The sequence below is a fragment of the Chelonia mydas genome, chromosome 4, assembly GCF_015237465.2.
Source record: "Chelonia mydas isolate rCheMyd1 chromosome 4, rCheMyd1.pri.v2, whole genome shotgun sequence".
NCBI lineage: Eukaryota > Metazoa > Chordata > Testudines > Cheloniidae > Chelonia > Chelonia mydas.
The window spans coordinates 25,646,289-25,671,965 of NC_057852.1; the positions used below are offsets into that span (position 1 = coordinate 25,646,289).

Here is a 25,677-nt window from a genome sequence, read left to right on the forward strand (position 1 = left end):
TCAGTGGGCAGTTCCTGTATTTTGCTGAGCTTGGGTTGAAATGTTTCATGTGTTAACTGTAAATAGCTGGGATGAATTTATTAAATAATCTGTAGCTCCTTTAAAATGTTACTCTGTGGTTTCTGTACTTCAGGTATTCAAGCCAGTGTGTCCGTTTTAAAATAAATGTCTGCTAGTATCCCCTTGGCGCACACAAGGTGAGAGATCCACCAAGAGTTAGCATCTAATTCGCTCTCTCCTCTCCCCACCCAAAAAAACCTTTCTGCTCAAAAGCTTGTACTTTGTTAGTAATAAAGAATTCTGTAGCCATGATTTTAAATGGAAAACATACATATCTGTTCTTGTTAACATAGTTAATGAATACAGAATGATGGGCTCTGCAGCATATTTAGTGTGCATAATTGATTTAAGTGTTATGTTCCATGTATTTGGAAGCACTTCTCTATCTGTGTTTTATCTCCATTGTTTTATCTTGCTTTACGTGTAACCATTTTTCGTCTGAACGAAGGAATGTGCTAGTCATTTGTGCTTCTCTGCTTAAAGAAGTTTGAGAGTAAACTCCAAAGTGGATGTATTGCAATTTAATAGAAGTTCCTGCCTCTTGGCTTTTCTTTCTGACACATCCTTGTGGATACCCTGCTGCCAGCTCAAATGAAATTTGAGAGAACTGAGCTCCTCTTTTTCAGCTTCCTGCGTGTTTGGTCGCTGCTGATGCCAACATTGTCCTCCCAGCCACTCAGGCCTGTAATCTAGACATTGTTTTTAACTCCATCCTCCCGATGGGTCCTTGTATTGAGGCTATATTCATGCCTTGCTGCCTTTCCCTGCAAGATCTGGTCTTTATTCTCTAACCAGCTTGCAAAAGCTCTCCCAGTCCCTTATTATATTGCTCATCAATGACTGTAATTTCTTCCTCCCTTGACAAGTGCAGCCTTGCTATATGTTGAGTTCTGCTAGGAATGTAAAAGTGAAATAGCCATTAGTGTGTAATAAGAAATTTCTATCCGTAATGAGTTATAAAATGTTCTTGCTACTAATCTATGTACTATGAAATTGTCAGATGAGTTTTTAAGAACATAAGAATGGCCCTACCGGGTCAGACCAAAGGTCCATCTAGCCCAGTATCCTGTCTTCCAACAGTGGCCAGTACCAGGTGCCCCAGAGGGAATGAACAGAACAGGTAATCATCAAGTGATTCATCCTCTGTCACTCATTCCCAGCTTCTGACAAACAGAGACAAGGAACACCATTTCTGCCCATCCTGGCTAATGGCCATTGATGGACCTATCCTCCATGAATTTGTCTGGTTCTTTTTTGAACCTTTTATGATCTTGGCCTTCACAACATCCTCTAGCAAGGAGTTCCACAGGTTGGCTGTGCGTTGTGTGAAGAAATACTTACTTGTATTTGTTTTAAACCCGCTGCCTATTAATTTAATTTGGTGATCCCTAGTTCCTGTGTTCTGTGAAGTAGTAAACAACACTTCCTTACCTACTTTCTCTACACCAATCATGATTTTGTAGACCTCAATCATATCTCCCCTTACCCGTCTCTTTTCCAAGCTGAAAAGTCCCCGTCTTATTAATCTCTACTCATATGGAAGCCATTTCATAGCCTTAATCATTTTTATTGCCCCTTTCTGAAGCTTTTCCAATTCCAATATATCTTTTTTTGAGATAGGGCGACGACATCTGCACACAGTCTTCAAAATGTGGGCGTACCATGGATTTATATAGAAGCAACATGATATTTTCTGTCCTGTTATCTATCCCTTTCTTAATTATTCCCAGCATTCTGTTCGCGTTTTTGACTGCCGCTGCACACTGAGTGGATGTTTTTCAGAGAACTATCCACAATGACTCCAAGATCTTTCTTGAGTGGTAATAACTAATTTAAACTCCATCATTTTCTATGTATAGTATCCTGTTTTTTTCCTCTCTGCTCACTTTGCCTTCTCATGTCAGACTGTTTGATAAGACATACCATTTCCCCCATGGACGGGGGTGGGGGGGAGAACCTTGTTGCACACCCCAAATCCTCCAGAGCTTCTGTCTCTATTCCACTCTGGGGAGGGGAGAGGGAGGCAGGGAGGTGGCTGGGCATGAAGAAGAGCTCTGAGAGCCAGTGGGGTTCATGCATAAGAGTTGGAGAAGCACTGTCATAAATCATCCCTGGTGACTGTTGAGCTGAACATTTGGTGCCTCTCTAGCGCTGTCAATTCCACAACCACTGAATAACGAGCTTTTGGTTAAATATTAGGGAAAATGTGATAAAATTTACCAGCTGCAGCTTAATCCTACTGCTCTTTATTCTGTCTCATCTGTCAAACGAGACAAATGCATTTATGTCTTTTAGCTTACCTTTTTACATATTTGTAAACTCTGTTTCTGAAGTCCTGAAGTCAACTGTTTCTCCAGCTTGAACATACCCAGTTGTTCTTCATGGGCCTTCTTTTCAAAGTTGTCTGTCACTTTTATGGATCTCCTTTTGTCCTCTAGCCAACTGTTTTATTAATGGGAATTTATTAAAAATGAGTTGATTTTTTTTTCCAAGCTGTGTTCTGGAAACATGTGAAATGGAGGTGGGCAACTTTTTTTCTTTCCAAAATAAGAGAGCAAAGGTATCACTCAGGGTGGGGACAGCTTGGTGAGATAGCAACATGTCGGGCGTACAAAGGTCAAAGTGAAGAGCCTACTCGGTTGATGGAGAGATGTTCCTCAAGTCATATCCCCTCAAAATTGGCAAGGCAGGGTGGCACATATTAGGCTAATTAACAAACTGCATCATAGAATCCACATGGGCATTTGTTCAGTTGAATTAGGTTTATCATCTTTAGGGAAAACAAAAAAGAAATAATCCTGCAGCGGAAGACAGGAAAATGTATATTTCCTGCTTACACAATCTTAAACTGGCCTGAGGAGAACACAAGGTGGATCTGTTTGGTTTCAGAGAATAAGTGACTATACCTATATTCCGTTTCCTCTTTTCGCACTTGAATTAAATGTCATTGGAGAACAGTAATTACGTTAATTGCATGTCTCTTTTTTCTTTATTTTTGTTAGGAATGTTTATGTATTTCTACTTATGCATATGTTCTTGGTTACAGATAAATATTTCATCTCTCAGATGGAAGATAGATGGTGGATGGAGGGCAGGAAAATAAACCCCCAGGAATAATTTGCTTTTGTAGCTTAATAAGCTATTTGTAGGAACATTCCAAATTCCTAAAACCAACAAAAATTTTGGTCTTGCAGATGTTATGCAGCTACTTGTGGCGATAGCCAGATGATGGCTGAATGGATGCTGCCTGCCAAGTGCATGTTAGATCATCAGCAGCACTTGTTGCGCTTTCTGCAATAAAAGTGACAGACGTGAAACTTTTTTCATGCAAATTGTTTGTTTTGTAAAGTGATGCCTCTGTAGCAATTCCAAGTAGTTGCATGCTTAGATGTTGAAGTAATTTGTGCTGGCTGTGAAAAAAGATCTGGGAGAGAGGGAGAGTACCCATTTACATGCACCTCACAAACTAGAGCTGCTGTAGAAAGGTTAGGTTTGTTTGATTTTTAGCTTGGTTTTCATTCCACTCTCTTTGCATCGTTCCAAGAAATAAACTAGGCAGTCGTCTTTTACCACTTGCATATAGTATCTCAGGCCAGATTAATTCTAAAGATGGATAGCTCTGTGGTTTGAGCGTTGGCCTGCTAAACCCTGGGCTGTGAGTTCAATCCTTGAGGGGGTCATTTAGGGATCTGGGGCAAAAATAAGGGACGGTACTTGGTCCTGCTGTGAAGGCAGGGGACTGAACTCGTTGACCTTTCAAGGTCCCTTCCAGTTCTATGAGATAAGTATATCTCCAAATTAAATTACAAAAAAAATAAATTAAATTGCTCACATCAGTAGTCCTGTGGACTTCAGCAGGAATATATCCCTAAGTAAAACAAAAGTTTTGTCTAATTCCAATTTGTCTAATTCTGTCCAATTCACTGAAATGGAGGTTAAAAGTGCTTCTATCTGTAAAGCACACGAACTGCATTGCAATTTACAGTCCATAAAGGAATTGTGTGCTGCTCTTAATTTTGTTACAGTGAAGTTAAACTAAAAAGGATTACTCTGTTTTCTAAACCTATGTTGCTGAAGTTGCAAATAACAGAAGAATCTCGGCCTTATTTTGACACTAACAAACCTAAAATCGATCCTTTGGGAAAACTTGTATGCATCTTTGCTTGCCCCCTCCCACCTCACAGACTGAGTGGTGCCAGGTGAGCTGCTTGATGCCTGTCAGAGTGGGACACACCACGGAAGGGAATCCCTTCAATCAGTGAAATAATTGCCAAGGGTATGTTGTCTGAGAGCCAGTCCAGCCTGTTGTTGACCTTGTTCAGCAGGGAACAGTGCTATCCCAAGAACTCATTCTAAGATCAGCACACTGTACAAATGTCTATTTGTCCAACAGCCTATTCTAGGACTGTCCAGTTCAGCTTTCCTTTTCCGCCTCCTTGGATTTGCAGCTGTTAAATAGGGGTGGTGTTGGATTGTAAAGTGACAAAGAAGGCTAAGCGATAGCATACCTGGAAGATCTACTGTGGCCCTATAAAGTTGATCTTCATGTCCAAGCATTAGCTTTGATGTGACAAGTCTGAACACTAGTAAAGACAAGTATACTTTGGGCTGTTAGCAGGTGGCTGTTTTCATTCAGTTTGGGTGACTGGTTATCTTCGGCTCTGATCGTGAAAAGACTCGCGTGCCTGGTTTACGAAAGGAGACGCCCTGCTAGCTTTGTGGTGCATGAAGTGAAGCACAGGAGTCAGTCTTTGTGGTACTTTTGACCTCCTAGAGAGCAGAATTATGTTCATATTTTGCTTTCCATGGAAATGAAACTGACACATATAGAATCTGATTAAAAGAAGTGCTCTTGCTTTTGGGCTTCATACATGGTCACTAATAATCCCATTGCATTCTTCGTAAGAACAGCGGTTTTAACCTGCGCTTCCTGGCCAAATTACAGCTGGGGCAACAACATTCTGCCTAATGTTTTTCTCCTTCTGTTTCAGTGACATACAATAGAACCCTGCACGGGACTATTGTTTTAATCCCGCTCCCATCCTGCCCCGCAATTCCCACTGCCATTCCCACCTGCTCCCGCATTGTTTGTTGAACTTTTGTCCTGCTGTTATGGCAGCGGGTCCTGGGCTCTACCCTGCAGCAGGACTGGGGTCCCAAGGATCCTGCAGAACCTGCTGCCGTAACAGTAGGATGAAAATTCCCTCCTGCATTGTTTGTTGAATGGGAGTGGGTATTGTGGAGTGGGACAGGAGCAGGATTAAGAAAATAGCCTTCATGAAAGTTCATGTTGTGTTTGATGCAGGAGGCCTGGTTTTTTTTTTTTTTTTAATCCTGCTCCCTCATTGTTTGTTGAATTTTTATCCCGCTGTGATGGCAATGGGTCCTGGATCCCAGTCCTACTGCAGGGCTCTAATACACAGTTTTTTCCTTTCCTCTAGCCTGCTGTGTTAATGTTGCTGTATCTCAGCCCAGAGGTTCCTGGACGTGGCTGGTGAACAAAAGGAATATGATTCCTATGGTCAGTGGGGTTGGTAAAGCACTTTGAGATCCAGCTGGATGAAATGTGTTGCGTAAATGCCAGATGGCTACTTTGGGCATTGACGTCTCAACATTTGCGTGAGCACGGTATATTAGTGCGTGTTTATTTTTAAAGAGCCCCTGTGAATCCTGTTTCTCATAGTCCAATGAGAAAAAGAGCCTGACATTTGCAGGTATTTTAAATGTCATTTGACAGATGCCTTGCTACACTACGTCAGCTTTCAGCAATAAGGATTTCGGAATACTGTTTTCATGTGTTTGCCAATTGCCTGGGTGCACAAGAAGAAAACAGATTTACAGTACAATAAAAGCTAAGCTTTGCAAGGGTGAACTTCCCTCTGAAGTTAGTTTCCAGCCATGAGTTATTTGTGAAAGTGAAGGTGCTTATAGGAGGTCACATAAATAGTTTAATTTGACTGCAACATCACAATATTAATTAGATCATACACTTAATGTGGGCTTAAAATGTGCTTGAGTTGACTTTGTGGAGGCAGCAGATGTTGGTTAATGTTTCCCTTCAGTGTTGCATTGAACCTGTCATGTTCTTTGAAGTTAAACTGGGCAGTTGGCTGTCAAATGATTTATTAGTGTATCCCTGCCCTCTCCTAGAAGTGCATAGGGAGTGCTTTCTTTAGCAGTGGGACACGAGTAAAAAATATATTCCTGTTAGTTTGCCAGCAGCCACATAAACTTAGGCTATGTTCTCATTAGCTCTCTCAAAGAAAGCAGAATCCAGGTCAAATGCTTGAATAGGATTCACCAAGGAAAACCCAGGTGCTGCAGGAACTTGTTTGTGTTTGAGTTTGTGGCTGTGTGAGTCACTTGCTATTAGACTTTTGCTCTAGTATTGCATAGCATACGATTGACAGGCACTCAATAGTGCCTCTCTTTTAGATGAGCCATTAAATACAGGTCCTGAAATCTAGTGGCCCTTACAGTTAATGGGAGAAATTCAGAGGTGAAGTTCAAGGTTTACCCAGTGATGAGCTGCCAAAATCTTAACAACAGGTTCCCTCCTCACCCCACGAGGGGGTCGTTGCCCACCCCAACCCCGGGACCCCTGCCCCATCCACCCCCCTCCCCTGTCCCCTGACTGCCCCCAGAACCGGCAGGAGGGTCTCGTGGGCCACCATAGTGGGTGCCCACCCCACCCCTAAGAGCCAGAGGCACCTGCCGGGGGGGTGAGGTGGGGAGTCCTGGCGGTGCTTACCTGGGGAAGCTCCCAGGAAGCATCCGGCAGGGGAGTGTAGCTAGGTGGGGAGCAGGGGGAGCGGCCGCTCCCCCACTGATCACATCAAAAGTGGCAGGTTAGGTGCCAACTCCCTGGGTGCTCCGGGGCTGGAGCACCCATGGGGAAAATTTGGTGGGTGCAGAGCACCCACCGGCAGCTCCCCACCCCGCGCCCAGCCCCAGCTCACCTCCGCTCCGCCTCCTCCCCTGAACCCACCGCCCCGCTCTGCTTCTCCGCGCCAGCTTCCCGCGAATCAGCTGTTCGGCGGGAAGCCTGGGAGGACTGAGAAGCAGGCGGCGGCTTCCCACTCAGGCCGAGGGTGGTGGAGGCGAGCTGGGGCGGGGAGCGGTTCCCCTGCGCGCCCTGGGTTTCTTGCTGCGGCGTGGGCGGCCCCCCTCCCCCCCACCCGAGCTCACCTCCGCTCTGCCTCTCTGGGCCTGAGCGGGAAGCCGCCGCCTGCTTCTCAGCCTGCCCCGGCTTCCCGCACCAACAGCTGATTTGTGGGAAGCCTCGGGGTGCGGAGAAGCAGAGCGGGGCGGCGCGTTCAGGGGAGGAGGCGGAGCGGAGGTGAGGTGAGCTGGGGCCGGGAGTGGAGCAGGGAGTTGCTTGTGGGTGCTCTGCACCCACCAAATTTTCCTCTTGGGTGCTCCAGGGCTGGAGCACCCATGGAGTCAGCGCCTAAGGTGCCACTTTTGGCCGGTTAAGTTTAGAAGCCCTTTTAAACCGGTTGTCCCTCGCGGAACAACCGGTTCTAAAAGGGCTTCTAAATTTAACAATCGGTTCTAGCGAACCGGCTCCAGCTCACCACTGGGTTTACCCATGGGTGAGTATGACAAAGGGAATCTGAGTTTTACACTCTGAGAAGCTAAGAAAAGAGTAGCAGGAAAAGCAACTAACAGGAGGGTGGAAGAAGTAGTTAAATTCCCTCCTGCCCGCCCACTTCCATTAGTACTGCCTTCTGGGCCCTGCTTGAAGAGTGTCTACTAGCTCAAATGCCTTACATTCACTTACAGGTGTGTAACTTATACCACCTTGTGCATCCCTCCTACAGCTGGCCCATCAAGTGGTGCTTGATTAATACACATTTATATCCAAGTATAGCTCAAAATTCAAGTGTAAAGTGAGTTGAAATCCTTAGGTGTGAAAGGTACTTCATGTCAGATACTGAGGTATGGTAATAGTCAGAAAGGGGAAGGCAGTAAGAAGGTGGTGCCAGTCTCATCTTGGGGGCATTCAGTGTCACATTGGCTGAGATCAGAAGGGGAAAGATAAGGCTCTGCTGCTGGTTCTAGCACTGCAGAGCTGACACGACTCCGGAGAGAGAGCTGGTTTCTTTTCTGGTTATGACATGTACAGAATAAACAAGCAAGGTACAACTGCGAAATGTATGTTGGTAGGTGTACAGAGATTTCCAACTCAAGGCTGATCTACTCTGGGAACGTCTATCTGCATAGCTATGTCTCTCAGGAGTGTGAAAAAGCCACAACCCTGAGAGATGGTGCTGGTGGGATAGGCAGGAAGGGATAGGAGGAACCTCACTAAATGAAGCACATGATGTTGGGGGGCTGAAATGGGTTTATAAATCTCTCTTCAGCAGTTCTGGATCCAGCCTGAATCCAGAATCTTAGAGAGTGGTTTGTATCCAAACGGTCCCAAAGTTGGGGTGTTGTGACCTTGAGTTCCGGTTTGAACCTGACTCTGAGCCAATTTGATATGGGGTCAGTGATAGTTAACTTCACAAATCCTTTCTTGTAAAGTCACTTTTTCTGAGTAAAATCAAAAGACCGGTAACTTGCCAGGAACACACTTAACTTTCAAATTCAGGTTTCGAGGTGTGTGGGGTCGCTCTTGCAGTTGGCCAGCAGGTGGGAGAGAGCCACTGTGTGCACGATGCAAGAGGATGTTGACAGAGCAGGGCCCCAAAAGCACAAGGCCTTTGGGTACATCTACAGAGCAACTGAACACCTGCATCTGGCCTGGGCCAGCTGACTCAGGCTGTGGGGCGGTAAAATTGCTGTGTAGATGCCTGAGCTCTGGGACCCCATGCCATGGGTCTTGTCTTCCAGTATAAATGTAGCCTGTGGGCTTGTATACACTTAGTTAGAACTTCACCCATTGGTATAGGTACTCCACCCCCTCTGAGAGGCAGTAGCTCTGTTGGGGGCACAAGCCCTCCTGGCAACATAGCACTGTCTACACCGGGGATTAGGTTAATATAACTGCTTTCCACACCCCTGAGTGTCGCAGTTATACTGACATAAGTTGATCGTGTAGACCAAGCCGAAGAGAGTGCGGGCTTGGCAAATGCCCAAGCCAAAACTGAGTTGCAAATTATGTTGCATTGTATTGTATAGAAAAAATTGTTGACTGTTGAATTTCACATCCAATATAGAAATTTAAGGGTGAGTTCAAGTCTATATAGTTATAAAGGTTACAGTACCATTATATTGTTTTATAAAAACTCGCCAACACAGAAAATAAGCTACTCCTATTCATTTCCAAATGCAGTATTCATCCAAAAGTATCAGATTATTGGTGTTTTTTTACAGAACTTTAAGAACAATACAATTCACATCAATTTTTAAAAATATCTTATTTTGTCTGTTAACTGTCTCTCTAACTTGACTTGAAGCATTTATTCCTTATACGTTGTCTGCCACTATTATTTTGTGCATTGTTTACATCTTTAAGGTTGTTTCAGCTCTTCTCAGATTTTGAGAGTAAATTGGTTTCTAAAGACCACTAAAAGTGTAGGCAAAAATGCAGGCCGTTAAACACGTGCAGGTCATAGCTGCATGTGGAAGTACAAAGTGTTTGAGTTTTATGGCAGTTCCACAGCTGATGAGACAGTGTGTACGTTAATGAATGCACAGCAGAATAAAACCCTTTAGTAACCACCAGTGCTTTGACCTAAACTCTTACAATCCTGTTTAGATGTGAGGCCAGGGGAAACCTTGAATTTATTTACAGAGCTGCCGCATAACACCTTTTGGCGGTTGGTTGTGTCAGCATTTCCATTATAAACCCCATATTAGAGTTCTTATAACTCAGCTGTATAAATGTGAGCTGGACTTAAATTTGGAATAAAATATCTTGGTTTGGAAGTGAGCATTAAGGCTGGCCAGCTAGCCTGCTGGCCGTGCCAATAATATTGCTGTGCGAAGGGCTATAATAATGATTTGGCTCTTTGCTTCCAAAAAGTGCCTACAAGAAGCTTATTTAGCAAAGATCTGTTGTTTGCATATGTATCTTGCAGTGACTTTTTATTCCTGCAAAAGTAATGGGCCAGATCCTGAGCTGCACCAGAGCCTGCGTGACTCCTATCACTGCTGTTTTGAGGAGGAGGGAGTGGGTAACACAAAGGTGATTTTAAATAGCTTTTCTTTGGTTCTGGGTCTGGCTGGGTGCAACCTCAGTTCTGCTCTAAATGACTCCAGATACAATAGTCCCCAAAGGCCATTCCAGTAGCAGAAGATTTCTGGAGCATAGATGTGTCCTAACTAAACGTTGGGATGGGGTAGGTGTTAATGATGGTGGGTTATATTGGCCCTACACTGCCTATGGATTTTCCTACACCTGGAGAGTCCCAGAAGAGCTGGATACAATAGATATCAACTTGAGTGGTACAAAGCAGATGGAAGGGAACAGTGACTTGAACCCAGGTCTCCTTCCTCCCAGGTGAGTGCACTAACTACCAACCTCTAAGGTGGCCTGGAAGTGGGCTGTGTCTCTCTCCTGTTGAAATTGTTTCCAACTTGTGTAAATAACTAAAGCTGAACACCCTCAACAGGAGAGACTAAGAGAGAACCAACCCAGGATTCCCCAGCTTGGTGGTTACTGGGCTCATGTCCCTTCTCTAGGACAGGGATTTGAACCTTAATCTCCCACATCCCGGGCGAATGCCCTAACCACTACTCTATTAGGTATAAGGGGGAATTGGTGTCCACCTACTATTTTGTGAATGGCAATCCCCTGTGAATTTAACCTGAACTTTCATCTGTTGTCAAATTTGCAAATAGCTTTGGCTGACCCAAAACTGCAAATAAAACTATAGGTCTGAAAAACTTGGCCCGGCTTTAGTTGTAGATGGAGGGGAAGCACATTACTGAGCAGACAGGAGGCTGCTCATTCTGTGGTGCTGCTGAGCCCTTGCTCATTTTACATAATGCTCAGGGCCCCTGAATGTAAGGGCGTTTCTGGGCAGTTTGTCGTGCACTCACTGGGGTGTAAATCTACCGTAACCTAGCCTGCCACTCATTAAGTGCCCATGTGGACCATGCTGCCATCCACTAAAAGTTGCTTTCTGCACATTGACCTACTTCGCTTAGAAATGGGAGTAGGTCAGTGCACACTAGTGAACTTTTGTTCCACGATAGCAAGCTCCACATAGGCAGTTGTGCAGCACAGTAGTGCACGGTAAATTTACACACTGGCTTGCCCCATGCTAACAGTTCATCTAGACAAGCCCTCAGATGAAAACTGAAGAAAATTCAGGGAAGAGCGGTAAATGGTTAAAGAAATATGGAGAGAGCTAAAATTCATGTAGCCTGTCCACTGTCAAAGTACCTGAGGGGTAGAAGCCGAGGAGGAAGAGGAGTTTAGGGTAGACCAGTGAGTTAGGCTTGGTCTGCTGTACATACTTAATTGAAAAATCCACACCCCTGAGAGACCTAGTTATACCGACCTTCACCTCTCATGTAGACCGTGCTATTTCAGTGAGAGAGCTTCTCCCGCCTGTGTAGTTACTGCCTCTTGTGGAGGTGGAGTTAAGCCAATGGGGATCTCTCTCCTGTCGCCTTAGGGCATCTTCACCAGATGCGGCACAGTTGCACTGATGTAAATTTGTAGTGGAGACCTACCCTTAAAAGTAGGAGTAATGGTAGGAATTGTGAGCAATGGAAACTTTAGGCTGAATATTGTTTATTGGGGGATGGGGGGGAGGAGGGTGTTAGACTGTGGCATAGTTTTCTAGGAAAAGGAGTAAAATTCATTACACAAGTCATTTGAAACTAGACTGGGCAAAGTATACAAGAATATACTATAGGGAACAATCCCACATTGACAGGGAGGATGGAAACGATAACAGGTATTTTCCATCTCTGTTTTCTATTTTGCTTTTTCGTCTTCTCAATAACTTCCAATTACATATTTCAGTCTCTAATTCACTTGCTATTTCATAAATGCTGCCTGTCTATCCTTATCTATTTGAAGGAGGAGACGTTGGCCTAATTCTGATCACACTGGTGGACAATAAATGATTACATTATTAACTAACCCTTTTTTACTGATTAATCAGTAAAAATCATTGAGGCAAATCTGATCCACTGCCACTGATATATACACTTTATCTAGAAAGAGTCATCTATCTAGGAAAATGGTTTTTTTAAAAACACACAATACGGAGATGACGAGACACTCTTCTTTTCTTTTGCAAATTTAGCATATTGCATGTTGCAAAATGACTAGGGTACCCTATAGACTATATAAACTTTAAGAAAGCAAAACAAACGTTTAGCTTTTGTTGTGATGTTTTTGATTTGTTGGTTTAAAAAAAACTGTACTGAAGACATTTTCTGTAATGTTACTTATGAAGTTGGTCCCAAATCAAGAACTAGTTTTTGTTAAATCTGGACTTAGAAAACATTTTAGAGCAATATTCTCACTTCTGGGAAAATTGGCATTATGTTGGATTTAAAAAAAATCGGCCTCCCTCTTAAATACTTGTTTTAGTCTTTTAGGAATCAAACAGTAGCTAAATCTGAAATTTGATGCATGATTTTGCTGTGCATGTTAGAAAGTTCTCTGAACACCCCTGTTTGGCAAAGACTAGATCTTTCCTGCAAGCCATGAAGTCAGTCTCTGTTGAGGGGCCAAAGAAAGATTTGCTGATGGGGGGCTGGTGTCAGCAATGATTGGCCTCAGCAGCTGATGGATCGATCTCTCTCTCTCTCTCTCTCTCTCTCTCCCCCCCTCTCTCCCCCTCTCTCCCCCTCCCTCCCTCCCTCCCTCCCTCCCTCCAGTCCTAGATTAAATGACCTATCCAGACTATATGTGGTGTTCTAAGTCTAAGTGGTGGGACATTTTCACTTTTCTGTTTCAGATCCTTTCTGCAGTTTGTGAACAGTAAGCTTTTTATTAAACGTAATATGGAATGGGAAATATAACTTGGTTTAACAGCTGCAATTCAGATTTGGTGGAAACGTGCTCTGTATTGTAAATACAGCACTGAAACTAATAACCCAAGGATTCAGAGAGAGATTTATGGAAGTACCTAGCTTGATCTGTTGTGTCAATTCCACATACTCTTTCTTCCATGCATTTACATATGGTGTGGGTGCGATTGCACTTATAAAAGCAATGCTTTTAAAACAAAACGAAACAAAAACATTACACAGCTTGGGTTAGGGTTTCCTTCCTCCTAAGGTCTTCGAGTTTTTGCATTGTTTTCTGTTTCCCTTGCCGATTAGCTCTATTGTATAGCTGATAATTAGTCTTCTGTCATGTAACTATAAATTAGGTACGTTCTGGTTTGACTCTGTATTTAGGGTTGAGAGCTGTACATACTATATACAGTTATAGCCTTTCAAAATCTACAAATGAAAAGTGCTATACAAAATGTAAGAATTATGTATCTCTATTAATGAGATCAGACCTGACCAAACATTCATAGGTGTGTCTCAATCTCCCTCCTCCCGCAAAAAGTCATCATTTGTAATGGGCACATCTAAGGAAGTAAGACTCCTCTCTGTCACACCCTGTTTGGGGCTGGGGATTAGTAATGCTTTTCAGCAGGTTTTGGGCGAGGAGCTAGAGCTTGTCAATGCTGGCTAGGATGGGCAGGAAGCTGTACGTACTTTTGCCTGATTAATGTATAACTTGTGTAGTCATACTTCTCTTCACACATAATGGGCTCTTGAGCCAATATTTTACCGTAACTTGGTTTCTTACTGTACAATGCAGTGCGCGGAGGAGTGTGAGCAAAAGGTTTGTCTACACAGCGATTTCTTGACGAATTACAGCTCCCCTTTTGACGCTTGATGCAAAATTTGTTTCTGTACAAATAGCAATTCAGCTGCATATAATAATTTCAAAACTTTGTTGGAACAAGCAGGTTTTCTTTATCCCTTGTCTGCTTCCCCCCCATCTGTTGCCACTCAGTATTCTATCTTTCACTCTCCATGTTTCCTTTTAGTTTGAATTGAGGAAAAAAAACAGTTGTGCTGGCCTGCAATTTTTTGAGATCGTTGATTCCGAATCTGATTTGATGTCACATCTCCCTTAAGCCCTCCATCAACAAAACGGTTTGGTACCATGATACCAGCACACACTGTGTACATATTTTTAAAAAAGCCTTTCAGTGTATATTTTAAATGCTGTTGGTATTGCAGTACTTCTAACACCAGACATCTTGGTATTTAAGAGACTGGCTTTCTTGACCTATTGCAGGTGTCAAACCTGACAATTTCCACATATTTTTAAAAATTTAATTTCCTGAGGGATTTCCCTTTTTGAAAGAGCTGTGTATTGTTTTTATGAATCAGGCAGAGTCTGGAGTGTCAACACAGAATTTTTTTTAAATGCAAGTAATTGTCGTCTTCTACAGTATGCTACCTCTTTTTAGATGATCTCCCAAGGTCTACAGATTGAGGACTCTCAAACATAGACCACTTCTTGATAGCGGTTGTTTGGTGGGCAAGCTCTTCTCTCAGTCACAGATATGTACCTCACTTGCCCTCCCCTTTGGATTCTGAAATGGAAGTTGCTCCCTGATTTCTAAGAATGGGTGTCTTCAAGTCCTAAATTCCTTTCTCTGTGAAACAGATATCTCTAGGTGTGCCAGACAGTGGTAAATATGACAATAGTCCCCTTTATATTTGATCATAAAGACAGAATTCAGTTATATAATAAATAACCTTATACGGAGAGGTGGTGCTCTCCTGTAAGAGGTGTGTGCCTATATCATCTGTTATGTGTGTGTTTATGAATAAAAAATGTAGGTAGCTATGCATATAACTGTGTGTGTCCTTTATATTCAAAGAATGCTAACATGACCCATAGAAGAATGCTACTTACTCATTGCATTTGTGACATTGCAGTTAAGCGATGGTGGCAAGGCAGCTAGAGCCCAGGTGGGGATAGGTGATGTGGTTCTCACCATTGATGGGACAAGTACAGACGGGATGACTCATCTGGAAGCACAAAACAAGATCAAGGCCTGTACAGGCAACTTGAACATGAATCTGCAAAGGTAAGATTTTTTTCTTTAATATCTGCTGTTTTAAGAAGGAACACCTCTAAATCATTTAGCTAAATACGTGCATTTGCTGACTATAATTGAAGGATAATGGTATTGTAGGCCTAGATGCATTCATTGAATCTAGAGAATGGTTAGATACAAATGTGAGCAGATGGCTGCCTTTCCTCACCTGCGGTCAGACATACAGTACAACTTCAGGGTTATGAACTGACGGCTCAACCCCACACCTCATCTGGAACCAGAAGTACACAATCAGCAGCAGTAGACATCCCGTCCTCTCCCTCCCCCCCCCCCCCCCCCAAAAAAAAAAAACAAAAACAAAAACAAAAACAGTACAGTACTGTGTTTAAATATAAACTACTAAAAAAAAAAATAAAAGGAAAGTTTGAAAAAAAGACAAGGTAAGCAAATTGTTTCTATGCTTCTTTCATTTAAATTAAGATGCTTTAAAGCAGTCTTTTTCTTCTGCATAGTAAAGTTTCAAAGCTGTAGGAAATGAGTGTTCAACGGTAAACTTTTGAAAGCACAGCCATAAAGTTTTGTTCAGAGTTGCAAACATTTCAGAATTATGAACAACCTCCGTTGCTGGGGAGTTCATAACGCTGACGTTCTATTGTAGTTGCCACTGAGTTAAGCCGAACCTCTCTCCCTTCTTGGAGCTTTGGTTTTGTTCATAATATCTAACTGTATGGGATGTGAGCTGAACTTTTGTTTTCCCAGGCTTGCCTGCTCCTGCAGCTCCTCCCTTCTGACTGCTCGGCCCACATCCTAGATTTTCTTTTTCTCGAGTCTCTTCTTCCTCCCTTATGTCTGGCTGGGAGAAAAAGCTGCTTTTTTTCAGCAGTTCTGTTTACAGTTAGCTTTCCCCCTAAAACTCCACTGGTGCTAGCAGCAACAGCCAGACCAATGTGTCTCCTAGAAGTCATGCTGTGAGTGGGGTTAGATGCAACAGTAGTTAAAACACTAGAGGGCAGCCAACACGATTGGACCCACAATTATTAGCACTAGTGAAGAATTTTAGGGGGGAAGAAAAGTGTAGAGAACACCTTTGAGTCAGCAAAACATTTTCCAGCTTGATCAGCATCTGCAAACGATGTTTCAGGCAAACAGTGCCAGCCTGTTACAGATGGTTTCTCAGATGTTTGCAATCTTGTGTTTATATTGTGAGTCTACACCAATGAGCATTCAAGTAAAAAGCTTTCTGAACAAATTGCAGTTGGAAGGCCGATAATCCTGTGCAGTAATGTAATCTTTTAAAAAGATAAAGCCTTTTTAAAGGAAATAGTCCAGTCTTGCTCTTTTAAACAAGTACTCAGGGCAGGCTATGAAGAAGTGACAGCTGATAAAACAATGTTATTCATGTTGGATCTGAAGCTGTTTTGCTTGAGAAGTTGATGGCCAGGGCAAACAGTAGGAACAAGGGGTAAAATAAAGATAACCAGAGACTATATAAGTGGATTTGGGGACTAATACTCACTGGTTTATATTTCTTAGATTATAAACTTAATTTCAGTTGAAGGAGAAGGTTTTTCTTGAGGGAAAGCTCAGGACTCAACAGAGTCTGGATCCCTTTCCAGAAATTTTGCAGGAGTAGCAAAAGAATAGGGGGTGGGGGTGGGGGTAAATCTGTTTGAAATGTGCATGTTTGTTTGCATTGTCATATCACACGGAATTTTTATGATTTTATCAGTACATATTGTTTCTCTTTGAAAGTCTCCATTAGGAGTCCTGAACTCTTACATCATTCTGATGCATCAGGTAGAAGCAGTAGTCAGATTGTGTCAAAGATTCTGATGCTTTTAGGACGCTGCAATGCTTTCTCTCCTGTTTTTCTCATAGTTCCTGTTTTGCATCTCTGCTAGTCAGTCCCTGAAACCTATTCCTACTCTGTCATTCCTGGAATAAGCTGTGTTTCAAAGCATATCAGCAAGTAAACTGAGGAAAAGAGGACAGTACTCTGAACTATGAAGTGAAGTTCTCAGAAGCCAACCATTAATGATGTATCCAAGGAGTAGATAGAGGCAGTACTGGTGACACAGAAGTCTCCCAAAATGTTTCTCTATTCCTAAATGTCTATGGTATTGCTGCAATCACTGATAATCAGCCTGGATTCACTAATTCAGTGGACTTTCTGGAAGCTAAAGCTCAGGCTAGCCTCTCCACTCCTAAGATAAGGAGGCCTAAGGGAATTCCCAAAACTATAGCTACTGTTGCTCTGACTTTCAGGGTCATCCTGTCACATATACCAAAATTGGAATGATACAGAGAAGATTAGCATGGCCCCTGCACAAGGATGACATGCAAATTAGTGAAGTGTTCCATAACTGGCATCAAACTCTGTTTTGCACCAGGGGAGGTTTCTTGCCTATGCCACTGATGCTTTGGCTTGCATTTCATAAGAACATAAGAACGGCCAAACTGGGTCAGACCAAAGGTCCATCTGGACCAGTATCCTGTCTTCCGACAGTGGCCAATGCCAGGTGCCCCAGAGGGAATGAACAGAAGAGGTGATCATCAAGTGATCTGTCCCCTGTCACCTATTCGTAGCTTCTGGCAAACAGAGACTAGGGGCACCATCCCTGCCCATCCTGGCTAATAGCCATTGATGGACCTATTCTCCATGAATTTATCTAGTTCGCGTATTCTGAGATTAACAATAGCTGGGTTGTCTGCTGATGCAGGTTGATATAATCCTTCTAAATCTTAAAATAATTGAAGTTGGGAAGCCTTCCCAAGATGAAACCTCTTGTACTCGAGATATTTCATGAGGAGATAATTTACTGTCTGTGTAATCCATCCAACAAAGTGGAATGTCTTCTTTGGGGCTGGCAATCTTCAAAAGTTACATTGGTCCTGGTGTTGCCATTTTTAATTTGAATGCCAAAATATTGGGCAACTCTCAAAAACCCAGACTCAGTTCCTGCTCTTAAGAGTGTATAATTTTAAATTTCCAAATCTGCACGGAGAATTGATAGATCCCTGAGCCCATGTGGAGTCCCATTTGAAGTAATTGGGGCTCTACTTGGATGCAGGGGTGTGGTTCTTAGTGCAGGGTTGGCGTCTGTATTTTATAAAACAATGAGGTAAGGTGTATAAACGGAGCAGAGAGGGGGGAGAGACTAAAACATTACAATAAGCTAGCATGGTAACTCCTAAAACACATCACTTGTGCTGTTAACATTTTTCCACACCCTCATTCCTCATAGGCAAGATGGAAGATGTAAGATTTTTTTTGTGTGTGGGTTGATTCAGGGGAGAGAGGTTAGGAGGAATTGAATGAGGCAAGGGAGGTGGCTTGCCCAACTGATAGGGAAGGGCATTTTATGGATGGTGGTTCATTGCTCCTTTTTAATGCTGTTGAAATCATGGTGGCTTTGTGATATGCAGAAAGGGATGCCAGGCAAAGGAGATATTCTAGTAAATAAAGTATGAAACTTGATGCTTTTATAGAAAATACTGTTTCCGTTTATTACTGTTGTCAGAAATGCTTCTGCTGCTGTTTGACTACCATAACAAAACTTTGAGTTGACATTGCAATTGTGTGGTGCATGTTTCTAAAGTGAGACATACTTAAATGAAAAATCAAGTCCTTTTTTCTGTTGAACTGTAGACCTGGTACTGCACTGTGATAGACCCAGGCCAGTTGGGTACAACAGAGTAGCCCTATTGGGATCCCGGAAGTGGGCGGGCAACGCTCGCCCACTGCTAAAGGATCTCCCCCCAGCCTAAGAGGGGGATCCACAGGACCTGGACACCAAATGATTACGGGGGACAACTAATGAAATAACAGGGACAGGAGTGTGTTCAAAGGCACAGCTCCTGAAAGGCGTCAAGGGAGTCAGTGGACGCCGCCAAGAGGAACTCTGCCTGGTGCAGCAGAGTAGCAGAAGGCAGATATACTGGCCACTGGATTAGCAGTTTTCTTTTCCCTGACTGACCAGAACAGGGGCTGCTCCAGGCTAATGAGAACACCTGACTCCAATTAACCTGCAAAGAGTCAGGTGAGGCCATTAAGTTAATGTGAACACCTGACTCTAATTAAGGCCCTTCTGATACTATAAAGGGACTCACTTCAGTCAGGCTGAAGCAAGCCAGAGGAGAGGAAGTGCGGCTGAAGAGCTGGGTAATGAAGACACCCTCAAGCCACTGGTAAGGGAGCCCTAAGGTAAGGGTGAAGAAGAGAGAAGTGGGAGAGCTGTGGGGAAGTGGCCCAGGGAAATGTAGCAACTCTGGCAGTGAAAGGTCGGCTGCCAACAGCTGCTGCCGTTAGGGTCCCTGGGTCGGAACCTGTAGTAGAGGGCGGGCCCGGGTTCCCCCAACTCACCACTGCAGAAACACCTCCTGGGAGGGGAGGATTAGCCTCCTGTCCTGACAGGGGCCTAAACTATTATGGAAGAAGCCCGTAGGGACAACAGAGACTGTGGGAGTTCTCACCAACCTCCTTGCTGGCTTATGATGAAAGGGGCTCAGTAGACTGTAACCCTGGCCCTAGAGAGAGAAGGGCTACATGGAGGGTCTCAGTGAGCCTCTGAGTCTAGCATAAACTGCCTGGAAGCGCGAGACCCATTGGGACAAGGTCGGAGCTCTGCCACAGCACATAAATTATGAAATTTAATGTAATATGTGTATTCTTAAGCACTCTCCATGTGCGAGACGCTATCTGTGCGGACAGGAAGACAGAGTTCATGTCCAGAGAACATGTAGTGTAAGGCCTTGTCCTGCATTTGGATCTGCTAGCATGGACTCTGAAGTCAGTGGGACTGGGGTCCGTGACGGTGTGAGGAGGCCTTAGGAAAATGCAATCTTCAAATACAGGTTATTAATGTGTCTCTCTCATTTGGACTTTCTTCAAGTCTTAACAACTTATTATTTAATGCTTACTTTCAATGCACAGTTAGTGTTCATTATGTTCTGTGGAAAACCAGTTCAATTGGCAATTTGCATTCAAATGTTTGCAGAAGAGTATGCCTCTTTCGGGAAAATAAATTACTTTATTTTTCAGAATAAAATAGTACCATATATTGGTCAAATTTGTAATTGGTTGCTATCCTGGGAAGGAATCAGAATTACAAGTATCACAGTTAAAAAGGGATCCTTTCCTGGAGGCTTCCAAAGTACAGCTGTATAAGTTCATACTTGCCAGATGTGCAGAGTAGTACGTCTCTAATAATATTAAAAGTATTTTCAGGTACATAATTTTTTTGTGTATTAAAAGGCATGTCACATAAGGGCATATTTCCAGCATTCTTCATTAGGAACTATAATTTTGTTTTTGCTGATTCCTCATGTAGGAAGTGGCTGAGATAACGGGCTTTTGTAAAATTTGCAGTTCGGTTCCTCAGATCCTTTCTTTTGTAAAAGTGAAATGCCTTTTGTAAGTTCTGAAAAAATCCTTTTATGGGATGAGTCCTTTCTTCACCATCCTCTCAAAGACTTTGTAGCTCTTTTGCTCCCCGATATTTTATTTTTCAGTCAAAGTACTTTCTTGGTTCCCATGAAGACGGGTAGAAAGCAGATGCTGGCTTTCTTAATGTATTTCAAGCTTGAGTAAATAATTATGTAAGCTACTGAAGTGAAGCTAGTCAGAATTTCTATTTTAAACGTGTTTGGGGGGGAATATTTCTACAAAATCCTTTCTCCATGTTTTTACGGTTCTCAAAAATCAGAAGGGTAAAAAACTTGGATTTTACCGTTACATGAGGTCATATCAGTCAAATTTCTGGAAAAAAATTGTTATTCCATTACTATTAATAGAAGCACACAGGCATTGAGAAGAGACTGTAGAGTACTCTGTGGTCCAATAAGGTTTAGTGTTCTGAAGTAGCGAGTATCCACCAATGCTGCACACCAAAAAAGTCTCTGCAGTTTTACAATTTTATCTTGATCAGATGCTGAAGTGACTTTTCGGATGAGTTTCCTTTAACAATAAAATAGTGCTTAAGGATGGAATTTTCAAAAATACTCCTTTTGGCTTCAGTGGGAGTACAGTTAGTCCACCGTTGAGCGCTTGTGAAAATCCCACATTAACTCCCAAGAATGGTTATCTTGATTTGTGTTCTGGTTCTGTTGGGGGGAGAAACTGATTTCATACACAAAGATTAAGGTACCATTTGTAAAAACCAAACTTCTTTTATATAAGTCCTGCCTGCTGAGTCCCTGATCTTATAAACACTTATGCATGTGAATAGTCCTGTTGAAAATATTTCCAGTCAAGAAAATATCCAGAATTTTGAAGTGGTGTCCCTCCTCCCAATGTGTTTTGTATGTGTGATTTTTCCAGAATCTGCATAATGGCTCATTGTCTAAGCGAACAAGATGAGTTCAGTTTTGTATGGCTTTTTGTTTGTTTCACTTGAAGTGCCAGAAGCAGGCTATGTGGTGGTTTGCCTTTGCTTTGAGCACAGTTCATCTGTAAGCTCCTTTTAGCAGCTCCCTCACTGGTTCATACAAAATGAATGCCAGGACAGTCTGATTTTAGAGGTTCTGAGCATCCACAGCTTCCATTGATGAGGCCCAGTTATTATTGATCCCGATTGTCTTTTTAACCCATGTTCCACTGTGTCAAGTCTGTACTTAGAATGTCAGCTCCTCGGGGCAGGCATGGTGTCCGATAGCTCTACGATGAGGTACCTACCTTACTTTTGACTGAGTTAAACTATTAAAGTAACATTTAATGATAAAACTTAGTTTTAACTATGTGCTGCTCTCATGGTGAGGCTGGAACCTTGTTCTGACTGGATGCTTCTGAGACTTGAGCTTTCAGATTGATAGTTGCATAAATCCGGATTTGCCCTGGAAGACATGGCTCCAATGTCGCCAGTCTCAAGTATTGAGAAATCATGAATAAGTCTTCAGAAAGTCACGATTTTTTTTAAATCCATCTTTATATTTGCTTTCTGGTTTCTGAGCCTTTATTGTGCACTTGCTTCATGTTTTCAAGCCTTTTTCTCCACAACCCAGCAAAACTAGAATTTTCTTTTTTGGTTTTTTTTTAAAAAAAAAAAAAAAAAAAAAAATTTCTCAAGAGGTTGGAGCAGTTGGAGTTTTAAGGTATCACATGCCTCATGATAAAACTGGAAATTGACAGTATGGGGACTTTTTCCTAGTGGACTCCTCTTTTTTGATATTTTCAGATTCTTTATGTAACCAAGGCACAGCAAGAGGACATTATCCTAATCCTGCTACACCTAAGAAAAAGGCCTATTGTTACAGCGTCTTTGGCACCAGCAGTCACAGCTAAAATGGTGCTTCTCCATGTGACCAGTGCAATGATTTGAACCGTGATATATAAGGAAACAATTCCTATTCCAACTCATTTCAGATAGGGTCCTTTGCTGCTGAGTTAAGACCTTATCAGTACTCTGAATTAGTTGTTGTTTGTCCCATTGTGCTAGGCAAATGCACAATAAGAGACATTTCTTGCCCAGAAGAGTTTACAATCTAAATTAATGCTATAGAGAAGGGCTGGGAGAAATGAAGTGATATCCCCAATTTACAGATGGGGAACTGAGGCCCAGCGAGACTAAGTGACTTGTCCAAGGCTGCACAAGATTATCTGCTCTTTGTCCCCTATTGCTTCTCTGGTAGTCTCTCTGTTTTTGGTTTTTGTTTGTTTTTTCATACAACGGTATGTTGGGAAGCTGAAGTCTTACGTTTCTAAAGTGTTCAAAAGCTACCCTGTCGTAGAAGGGTGTGAAAACACGCTTAACAGCTGAGTAATACTGACAGGTTGAGCAAATTTTGATAAGCAACATGAACGAACATATGAACATATGAAGCTATTGAACAGACTGAAACTATTAACAATACGCATTTCACAGTAGATGATGGTTAAACCTCCTACTGTCAGGTTTGAGTTTTAGGCTGCTGTGTAGGGATTTTTTCCCCCATGAGCTGCATAAGGGTAATCTTTTAAGAAACTTATGATGAGAGGTACTCTTGCTTTTGTCCAGCTTTGGTTTACTTTGGTCCTCTTCCCTTCCCATACATAGGAATTCTTTCTTTAGTTTTAATGACTGTTAAAGTTTATAAAAATTGTTGTGCTTGTGTACATACTTACCTATAGAAAATAAGAGACCGTCCAACTTTGTTTCAGACAGCAATTCAGTTTTGAGCATCATCTGCAAGTTGTCTGGGTTTTTTTTTGTTTTGTGTTAGTTTGACAGTGCATAGCTAATATCTTCTCTGCCAGCCTTTCCTGGAATCCACCTTTCATTATAATACTTAATACTTTGCACTTGTAGCCCTATTCATCCAAAGACTTAAAAGCTCTTCATAAACATTAATTAATTAGATAATACTTCTTGCTTCAAAAGAGATTTTTCTTTGCAGTGAAGGTTAAGCAGAGGAACAGAGATATTAAAGGATTTGTTGTAGGTCACACAGCACGTTGCTGGCAGTCCCAGGAAAGAATCTAGAGGTTCCAATTGGCAGTCTTGTGAATCTCTCCCTCGGTCACTAGTATCCTGATCTAAATCCAGTATCCAACATCGTTCCTTTGAATGAAGTGGAAGGATGTTGGGTATTGGATTAAGCTCTGAGTGTCAGGGCTAATGCTGCAAAATGAATTAACTGAAGAATAGAATTGCTGAAGGCTTCTTATAAAATTTAAACATTGCCGTTGTGCGTTGAGGATGATGACTTTATTATAACTGGCAGCACTGCCTGTTTTACTTTAACCGTTGAGGGTGAAATTTTCCATGTTGAGTGTCTGCCGCAGGCTTTTATGGAATGTTTCAACAAAAACAGTTGAGCCATTTCTGAAAATAAGGTTTAGGAGAAAAAGTTTTGCCAATGTTAACTTCTTGTATTTAATTGGGAAGCTTTAGTTCTTCTGTATTTTGGAGCAGGAACCTGAAATTAAAGAATGCTCTTGCTGTCCCTCTGAAAATTCTCCCAAATTTGGCCAAGTTGTAAATCTCTGAAAATCACCATTTGCACGTGTTCATTAGGGGTTTGTCCCCAAAATTTTCCAAAGACTGTCCATACAGAGTATGCTCTAGAGAGTCCAGGGCTTAAGTGCTGAGCTGGACTTTTCCTGAAATTGCTTCTGCTGGTTTCTGGGTGACGCTATGGTGCTAGGCACCAGAAATTGGAGCAGAGAGGCTATCTTTTTTTGTATGCTCCATGTTCTGTCTGCCAGACCCCATGACAACGGGGAAGCTACCTGACTTGGTTGCCGAGAGGTTAGGTGCATTAGTAGGGGATGGGTACAGGAATGGAGTGGGACACGCTGGGGATGTGTCGGGAGACATGGGGACAAGATCAGTCTGGGGTAGGTCAGTCTGGGTTATTGGTCGAGGGACATCTACATAGAACCCATCACCGAATATCGGCAATACCAGGAGGGATGAGCTGGAGTGCCCATGAGAAGCACAGTCAGGAAAGTAACTAATACTTTCCTCATGGATTGTATTTTCTATATGGACAACCAACCTAATTTTCAATTACTGAGGGACAATCTCCACTCGTTGATATATTTTGCTTTCCACAACGCAACCTCTGTACAACTTTACACAAGTGATGTACCCGAGTATTCATATTCTAATATGTAAACTGTACTGTTAAATCTATTCATCTAAATTTGGGTTATTGCTGATTATATGCTCTATGTATCCTATGACTTTTAAAAACAAATTTTGTATTTGTGGATAATCTAAGCCCTGTACCCCGATGTGCAGACACTCATTTCCCAACCTATTTATTATAGAATATTTTTTAACTTTAGCTTTAATAAAAATTTTAAATCTGTATGTTGATTGCAAAATAGCTTTTAGTTTGCCTTCTGCATATTGCAGAAGAATCTAAGGGCAAGTGTACACGTAAAATGCTGCATTGGAATGAAGATGCTCTAAGCTGATGAGCGAGCTCTCCCGTCGGTTTAGTTAATCCAGCTCTACGAGAGGTAGGTATGTTGGCGGGAGAGGCTCTCCTTTGACTTAGCAATGTCTACACAGGGGGTTAGGTTGGTATTACTGTGGTCACTCAGAATCATAGAGTATCAGGGTTGGAAGGGACCTCAGGAGGTCATCTAGTCCAACCCCCTGCTCAAAGCAGGACCAATCCCCAACTAAATCTCAGGTGTGGATTTGTCACATCCCTATGACGTAATTATATAAGTCTGTAGCATAGACCAGACCTCAGCCACAGAAACATCTTTCCACATAATGCCTGTGTGAACTATACTCATTAAGCTATTGCATGAGTTGTGTATATCCATTTCCAGTTTTGGTGGAAGAGAGCTGCCAGCGCTTGTGAAAGCAAAAGTGTAGAAAAGTAGCTTCTAGGCTTGCTGTTACCAGTCTTGCTGTCTTAAACTTCCTCCTTTTCCAAGCATAGATTGCTATGGTTTAAAAAGACAAGCAAAGTCCTTGACTGTCATGTGACTGAAGAAGAATATTTCTTTTTTTATCGAGGTACTGCGGCACAGATCGATAGCTGATTTGATAAACCTCAGGATCATGCCTGTACATTTCTTATATGAACCAGACTTCTTTTTCCTGTCCCAGTGGATTTTCTAAAGTCCACAGGCCTTTGTGTTTTCTTTATTCAGTATAACCCAAGAACTTGAATTTTCTTATATTTTATC

The 25,677-nt window shown here is 42.4% G+C and overlaps 1 protein-coding gene and 1 non-coding gene across 21 annotated transcripts in view; both read left to right on the top strand.

Annotated features, from left to right (window-relative positions):
* The window catches only part of PDLIM5 (PDZ and LIM domain 5), a 182,918-nt gene that overhangs the window by 40,133 nt on the left and 117,108 nt on the right, over positions 1-25,677 (top strand). For all 20 annotated transcript variants that reach the window (XM_007063004.4, XM_037896913.2, XM_037896916.2 and 17 more), the window contains exon 3: positions 14,929-15,080. In XM_007063004.4, the coding sequence (XP_007063066.2) occupies positions 14,929-15,080 (152 nt within the window). The remainder of the gene's footprint in view (positions 1-14,928; positions 15,081-25,677) is intronic.
* On the top strand, positions 17,315-17,417 carry LOC114020245. The gene has a single exon (XR_003565099.2). It is a non-coding gene; the product is annotated as a U6 spliceosomal RNA (small nuclear RNA).